The 8,750-nt window shown below is 36.3% G+C and overlaps 2 protein-coding genes across 2 annotated transcripts; both read right to left on the minus strand.

Annotated features, from left to right (window-relative positions):
- Positions 1–2,132: 2,132 nt before the first annotated feature.
- Positions 2,133–8,206, minus strand: LOC102591809 (thymidine kinase-like). The gene is made up of 4 exons (XM_006352280.2): positions 7,663–8,206; positions 3,441–3,585; positions 2,836–2,957; positions 2,133–2,661 (listed from the first exon to the last, which is right to left on the minus strand). The coding sequence occupies exons 1-4, from the start codon at positions 7,977–7,979 to the stop codon at positions 2,406–2,408; spliced, it is 840 nt and encodes a 279-aa protein (XP_006352342.1). The 5' UTR covers positions 7,980–8,206; the 3' UTR covers positions 2,133–2,405.
- On the minus strand, positions 3,592–7,025 carry LOC107061534 (pentatricopeptide repeat-containing protein At4g16470). Its single transcript, XM_015310907.1, has one exon. The coding sequence runs from the start codon at positions 6,424–6,426 to the stop codon at positions 5,116–5,118; it is 1,311 nt and encodes a 436-aa protein (XP_015166393.1). The 5' UTR covers positions 6,427–7,025; the 3' UTR covers positions 3,592–5,115.
- Positions 8,207–8,750: the final 544 nt, after the last annotated feature.

Raw genomic sequence — 8,750 nt, forward strand, 5'->3', positions numbered from 1 at the left:
TCTTTAAGTATAAAGTTGTAAACTTTATGTTATTTTTTTATTGAATTGGTACTTCTTGCCAATATGTTCAAGATTTCTTCAAGTATAAAGCTATATTGTTCATGTGTGATGGGTCGGATTCTCCTCCAAAAGTATTTTTGGAGAGTTCGAGTAATGTATAAAGTTCATAACTTTATGTTATTTTTGTTTCAATTAGTACTTTCTTGTCAATATAATCAAGATTTCTTGGTTTTCTTGGAATTTCTTATTGCAGTTTCACAGAAATGCATATCGGATCATGCAGTTATGAGAAAAAGTGCCAATTATGAACATGGATCTTCCTCAACATATCATCCAATTAATCAATCTACTCTTGGCCAAAATTTGAGCAACAAAATGTTGAGTAACAGCTGCATTGGAGTTCAAGGTTCTGCAGATTATAATAGGCCTCCATTAGATCATAACAATTGGAGTACGGAGGATTATTCAGAGTATTTGAGTTACTTGTCGAATCAGAGTGTAGTCAAAATGGCTAGAAATCCCAAAGACTCGTGATTATTGCAAAAGATTCTTGAGTTGAATAACTATGACCACATATAAAGGATGCTTGATGAGGTTCTTAGTTCTATTTATGAGGTGATGATATATGAAACTGGACATGCTCTCTTCGTAAAACTTGTTGAGTTCTGCAACGACGAACAGTTACACCTAATTCTCAGTACATTTCAGTTTCATGTGGATTTATTTCTACAAACAGCTTTTACAAAGAATGGGTGAGTAGAGTTTTATTTTAAGTTCTTGAAAAAAATTTATCCTTCTGAACGTTGACTTAACTTCTTTTTTTTATCTTTTGATTTGACAGTTCAATGTCGATTGAAATGCTAGTTGTATGCCTAAAAGAGAAGCCATCTTTGGCCAAAATGTGCTCCAAATTTGTGTCTTTGAAGTTATTTGCACTGATGACTCATCGAGTAGGAAGACACATTGTTGAAAAGTGTTTCCGTGTGTTAAACGAGAAGCAGAATGAGGTAAAATTATTACAAATTTTGGTTGTTTTTCATATCTTTTAGCAATAAGGTATAGTGAATGCTCATTTATTGAATTTGCTAAATGATTTTCAAGTTTTGTATCGGGGGTTATTAGTTGTTTCAGAGATTTGGCTACAAATGTGAATGGATGTATATCTTTGGATGTTTGCATTGATCATATCACTAACCCTCTCAGAAAGGAACTACTGGAAAGAATTGTAAACCAGTTAGCTTACTTTGCTCATGATCCTTCGGGTAAGTAATAACATATACTAGTTTCCACCATTTATTGTCAATCATCTCGTATTTGCACTTTGACTTTAACTAAGGTCCAGTATGAACTTATGTGGATTCCAACTATCAAAATACTTCCAGAAAAAATGTCCAACTTTTTGATAGTAGAGGCCAATGTTTTATTGCTTTCCTCTTCTTCTTTTTTTGCTATTGTTGGCTGGTTTCTGGTTTATGTTTAAGAATATGTGTGTGTTCTTGTTAGGAACTATGTTGTGCAGCATATTCTTAAACTCGGGGACATAGAGATTTCAAATAAGGTGTGCAGTCAACTTGAGAAGGAGTACATTCAACTAGCCTTCAAAAGAACTGGTAACCGTGTTGTTGGAAAATGCTTAATTAGAGTCATCAAAAGCTGGAACAATTTCAGTAGTTGATGTTCTTCTAACGGATGCAAAAGCAATAGTTCGACTTGGCAAACATTTTTATGGCAGTTAAGTGATTCGGAAAGCATGCAATAAACAAAGGTATCATGTCCTTTAATAACCTCTCTATAACAACGTTGTTTGTGGGGATATTTTTTGGCTGCTATAGCAAAATATTGTTAACAATTTATCTGTGTCTATATTGACAGGTGCAGGGACAGGAAGCGCGCCATCAAGACCTAGTAAGAGTTTTAATGGCACATAGCTCGGATCTTGTTGACACCAAACCTGGGAAACATGTGATCTCAACGATCAACTATCTTGTTACTTGAGACACTTTGTAGATTCAAGACATCTTTGCTTTTTTACATTTGGGATATGCTATATTGTTACGTTTGGGATATTTCTATAGTTTGTGTTTGAGGCAAGAATTTTATTCCTTAGGATTCAAAAGTGTATTCATTACTTGAGGAAATTAAATATGCTAGAATAATCATAGATAAACACCATTTCATCTTCATCACTTTGAGGGAGCTACTCCCCCCAAAATATGACTTGAAAGTACAATAGCATTTTTCTTTTACAACTATGGTGTTCGAGCCAGCTTGCTCGCACCTCGATAATTCTACTAGCAACCTTCCACCAGCAGAAAGGCTTGGCCAGTTGACAGACTTGGAACTTTGAAGTACAATAGTTGGTTAATATTTCTAAGACAATGGCCTATGTACTTAGAGCTGAGACATTACAAAATAGAGCTGCATTCAACTTTCTGAGACTCCAGAACACTTCTAGCAGCCTCTTTGACTACTTGTCCACTCACATAATGCTTGCGGCACACGGGCATATATACTTCTGCTCCTGCAATCAACTCCGTTCTCGTCTCCTCTGTCTTCCTCAAGGTGAAAGAAGCACGTTCACCACAAAGTTCACATCGGGCAGTAAGTTTGGTCACGGAATCAGCAATTGGTATTACGTCAAGGACTGAACCAAAGCTCCTTCTGTAAAATCCAAAATATGATCCAATACAGATTAGTACACGAGTTTTTGCAACAGAGAATCACATTCAGTACATAAGAAATATTCGGAAGAATAAGCAGAATATCTCTTTCTCATAAAAAAAGGTATCAATTATTAGTACATTAGAGCGCACGGAGACTAAACGGAAGTAGTACCTTAGATAGTCACCATCTAACCCAGCAACTATCACAATCTTGCCATCATGATCAGCAACTTCCTTACAGAAATCATATAGATCCTCAAAAAACTGAGCTTCGTCAATGCCAATGACCTCTAACTGAAACCACGTAAAAGTCACAAAAACAGGCAGTCACATATACAAAGAAAAATGAGTAATGATAAAAGTCATAATACAGTATTGTTACATACTAGCAAAGAAAGTTCAGTAACCAACTTACAAAAGAGTGCATACTAGCTAAGAAAGTTTAGTGACCAACTTACAAAAGAGTGCATACTAGCAAAGAAAGTTCAGTGACCAACTTACAAAAGAGTGCTTCATGATTATATCATTTCCCCTCAAAACTAGGGGTAGATTTGGAGGGGTGGATCCCCCAACTCCTCAAGAATTAAAATTTAACCCGTCAAATTTAAAAGTTTCGGAAGAACGCACTCAAAAATAGACTTCTTTGCCCTATATGTGGAGATTACTTTCTGTTTGCTAACACAGCTAGGCTGCTAGCACCCTGACCATGTGTGGAAAAGGTCCTATGACAGTCGTCTAATATATTCACATCTCAATAGCTTCCCATTGAAGTGTTACCTTACTGTATGCTTCAGGACCACATCTCTGTTTGAATGATGATAGATTAGCTAAAGGCCAGCACGGTAATTTGTCTCCATCATGTGTCACAATGGAATCCAACCCATATCTTGTATCCTTGTCTGACTTTAAAATTGCTACACTTCTGCAGAGAGGGGAAATAGCACAAAAGCTAAATCAGACAATGATATGAGAACATCAGGAAGCCTTAAATATCTATCAAGATCATCAAAGTTCAAGCAGCACTTCAAAACTCAGAAGTTAGCATCTTTGTGAATCCAAATTATATGTCCATAATTGTATTATCAAACTTTTGATATCTTCAAGGCAATTACTAACTTAGTAAATTTTGATGTAAAGAATCATAGGAACAATCTCAGAAGTCAGAACAAAATGTATTATATGGTTATCCCCACAAGATAGGACCAATCTCCTTCGGAATGATACCATCAATTGAACAAAAGGAAACAGAATATGCTGGTTTTACTTCTCTGCGCGGCTGGCTACACGAGATTGATCCGTACACAAACTGCAGTTCAACTGGGAAGGAACTGAAGGCTCAAATTTATTTTCGTGTTCAACAGGATGCATAGAAAGGACAACAAAAGTATGCAGTGAAGATAGAGAGCCATGCAAACTGCAACTGCAACTAAAATAAGGATTGCATAGTCTAACACAAATAAGTAAACCATTAAAGGACTTGTTTATCCTGATTTATCCGACAAGTAGTTATTAATATTTCCACTATATGAAGACATAAATTTCCACCCACTTTTTTATGCTTGTTCACACAATTGCAGCTCTTGATGTGCCAGGTAGATGGAATTATGTCAGTTCCAGAGTAACATTCATAGGTTGGTAAAGATTCTAAAATCTTTTCAAACACTATCAACACTTATAAATGAATTGCCTAAATGTATTTTGGCAACAGCATAGAATGATCTGCTTAACCACCAGACATAGCAATATAGCATAAGAAAATAAATACAAATAGATTTCCTAGAATGCCCAAAATTCATCAATCCGTGGCAGCATTGGTTAGTATATAGTATCATAGAAGAAACAAACTCATTTGCTATAGGTTCAAATTATGATGACGTATGGCTTTTTAAGCATTTTATTGGAAACTACTCAACTCCGCTGTTACTACAATATAGTAAAAGATGACCTTAAGAGAATATGTTTTCAATGGTAAACTTATTTTATTAAGAATCACATCCAATAAACCGAGGCCATCACATTACTTGGTAATAAGGCAATTCATCTGTTTGTTCACATACATGTTCCTCATAGAAGCAAATAGCAAGCCCCTGCTTGCCAAACTAACAGTTGAAACTGTGGGGAGATCACAATCCAATTTTTGCATTCAAAGGCAAATGGCATCTCCACAGAAGATTTCTGTCAAAGGATCACAAATTCCAGGAAAGCATGGCTTGTGTCTGGAAAGTGCATTCCCGACTTATAGCACAAAGGCTGAAGCCTGTTTCTCTTTCTATGTTTGAATGTTAGTGTTTCCACTTTTATAGCTTAAAAGGATACGAGCATACAGCTGGAGTGTGACATGCATGGCACTTTTCGAGATACAGCAAATTGCCCGTTTAATAAGACTCTTTGCAGCTAAGTGGCTGAGGATTCAATCAAATGTTCATCCTATATTGTTGTTTGTCCTTTCTCTTTAACTCAGTAAATCTTGAACATCGCCAGCGTCTTTTAAGATACCTGCCATATCTTTGACCAATTTATATATCTCAGCAGTCTGTTCATGAGCATTATGTTCCATAAAGAAGAAATGTGCTTGTCTTTGAACCTCAATCATACTATAACCAGGCTCCTTTTTCACCCCCGAGTCTTTCATCAATCTCCTTATCTCCGCAACATTGTTCCACAAACCAAAAGAAGCATAAGCATTAGACAAGACAACATATTTGCCTGCATTCTCAGGCTCCAAGTCGAAGAAATTTCTAGCAGCAAGTTTTACCATCTCGATATCACCATGAATCTTACAAGCCCCAAGTAAAGAGCCCCATAGTACTGGGTGCTCCTCACAACGTGAGTTTTTGACAAACTCATGAGCCTCTTGTAATCTTCCAGCACGGCCTAGAAGATCCACAATAGCTGCATAGTGCTTTCCTCTTGGTTGAAGCCCATAATCTCTCATCATAGATGAAAAATACTCCTTACCTCTATCTACCAGACCTCCATGGCTACAAGCAGAAAGAACTGCAAGAAACGTAACATGGTTTGGCCTATATCCTTCATCTATCATCCTATGAAATGATTCCAGAACATCTTTTATTCTTCCATTTTGTCCATACCCTGATATCAGAGCAGTCCATGTTATCACATTCCTTTCCAAGGACTTACTAAACACGAGATAGCCATCAGATGGAGAACTACACTTGAAATACATGTCCATAAGCGCACTATTAACTACAATATTTCCACTAATTTGGCTTTTAATCAACAAAGCATGTGCTTGCTTGCCCTGCTCCAGGACAGCTAAAGAGGCACAGGCTCTAAAGACTGATGAAAAGGTATACTGATCTGGAAGTACATCTCTCTGTTTCATATCATGGTACAGACTCAGGCCTACTTCCTCCATGCCCTTCTGCACATACCCAGCAATCATAGCGTTCCACGAAACCAAGCTTTTAAATTGTAACTTATCAAATATAATGTGTGATGTATCCAAGTCTCCTGCTTTTGCATACAAAATTAACAACTTAACAGTCAGATATTCATTTGGAACAAAGCCGACAGTAATCATTTGCCAATGGACTCTTTTCCCTTTCTTATACGCTTGGCGGAAAATGCACTCTTGCAAAACAAGGGAATAAGTTTCTGCCTCCACCTGTACACCAGAGCGGCACAATATTCCAACTGCTTCAGCCACCCTTCCTGAGAAACAGAGACCTTTTATTGTCTCATCCAAATAGAGAGAATTCTTTACGCCATTGGCCTGAAAACTGGGAATATTACCAATCATGATTTCAATTCAAATGTCAACAGAATAACATGGTCCAACTTTTACTTCCTCTACATGAGCGAGCCAAAGAGCATGGAGATTTCAACACCCCAGGGAAGAAAGGAAAGGAAACAGAAAAAAGCCGATTCAAGAACAACAAAATTCAGAAGAAAGGCACAATCATTCAATGAGAAAGATGAAAGGTTGAGTAACAAGAAAAATTCCTAAACTTTTAACAACTAGAACTGCAGATAAACCAAGTCCAAATAGCATAAAGGACACTTGGTGCCTTGGAGCAATTGAATTTAGTGCTGCAACAACTTGGATTTTCTTTTAACAAGTACCAACAAGTTGCTTATTTGAACGCCAAGTGTGAAATCGAACTAAGAAAAGAGCACCCTCACTGGAGATGATATAAATGATTAAGTCGGGACTCTCACGTTGAACTCTTTCCCAACCATGTTCTTAAAATCATGAAAGATATCTTTACAGTTATATCCAACCAAATAAACCATCACCCAGAAAGTTGGTCTTCAATAAAAATAGCACAATATGGCATCATGCTGCTGAAAAGATGATTTGTTATGTTACTGAATACCATAACATTCTCTCCCCGACTCTGTTAAGCTATTGACCAAAACAAATTCTGAGGCAAGAAAAAAACACTTACAATCATTGGACTCAATGCATCATCTTCCATGTTTCATTTTAAGGTCTATATAGTGCATCAAAGTCTTGAGATTTAGCCAAAAGTCCTACTTATATAAGTTCTACAAAGCTTGTGTGAAGTATAAGACACTATAAAGTAAGTAGCTAAGTAGATAATCCTCATGCGAGGAAACCAAACAGATACCGGTTTATTTATAGGATGGCCCCAAAAAACAGCTGAGGCACACTTTCTACTCCAACAACATCATACCCCGTGTAAATCCCACAAGTGGAGTATGGGTAAGTTAGTGTACGCTGACCTTACCCCTACCCCCAAGTTGTTCACGATAGACCTTTGGCTTAAAAGAACAGTAACAACATCGAAATAATGCAAAATGGAAAACAGTACACAACATACAGAAGAAAGAACAGCACCAACAACGAAATAAGGTGATAACCAAGCACAAACAAACATAGGTAATAACCAAGAACCAGAAACTACCAGAATATTTCTACTCCAACAGATGAATAGTATAAAAAGATTTAAACTTTAAATATGCACAGCATTTCATTACACAACCAAATGAGAAACAGATTGAGAAAACTAACCTGCCATTGCTTCTTTCAGACTTAATCCTCTTCAAAAGAGTAGTAGTTTTTCCAGCAAACATAGGACCCACAATCACATGAACCTCACCAGAACCAGAACTCGAACCCGATGCCTCACTATTCAAGACCCGAATTTGATTATGGTTTGGCACAGTAGAACACCTAAAGGAAGAAACTTTACTCATGGGGTTCATTGTTTGAGCAGAATTAAGGTTCTTGAAAGTACTAAGAACCCCATATCTCCTGCATACAAACATGGTGGTAGGTCTTGAAAGTACTGGGGAAAGGAGTGATTTCATTCTTGATAATGGTAACATAAAAATTGATTCTTCTGGGCTTTTTGGGCTGAAATTCTTCAAAATTTAATCACATAGAGACTATTTGTAGGTATGATTTCATGGGAAATTGAGTCCAAATGATGATAAGAGTATATGAGATGAGAAAAGGGGGAAGGGTTTTAAGGGTTTTAGGTTCTTGGAGGGAAGATGGAACCAATAAGGATGCAAAATACAACTTACCTACCAAATATTTTATCCGGATCAGTTTTCGCGTAACTCGATTTGAGAGATATATGTGAGCTCCTACTAGTAACTAGAGGTACCAAACTTACCTACCAATTGTATATTGTAAAATGGTGGATTTTGTATTTTGATTATACATTATCTAAATTTAATATGATCATTTTGATGATTGTTTTTATCAATCATATTATAATATTAATTAAGAATAATTTTTATTTGTTACCAATCATAATAAGTAACTAGCAAATTGGATTGTTTATCATAAAAAGATGTAATATTCGCGACTCCGAAATAGATAATTAGGAATTTCTTGATCGCAAGACACTCCTCCACTCAATAGTGTCACAAGTTAATATTGATTATTGATGATAATGGAATGAAATAATTAGTGAAATAAGATTGTATAATAAGCGTTTTTTCTCTCTCTATGAAAGCACGCTAAATCAAAATACCAAAATATGTTAATGGCAAATAATAATAGGTCGTAGAGCTTTGATTTAATGATAAGATCACAACATGTGATGTGCAGATTAAGTGTACGTCATGTATTGCATATGAACTCTATCT

This window comes from Solanum tuberosum, unplaced genomic scaffold, assembly GCF_000226075.1.
Source record: "Solanum tuberosum cultivar DM 1-3 516 R44 unplaced genomic scaffold, SolTub_3.0 scf00148, whole genome shotgun sequence".
NCBI lineage: Eukaryota > Viridiplantae > Streptophyta > Magnoliopsida > Solanales > Solanaceae > Solanum > Solanum tuberosum.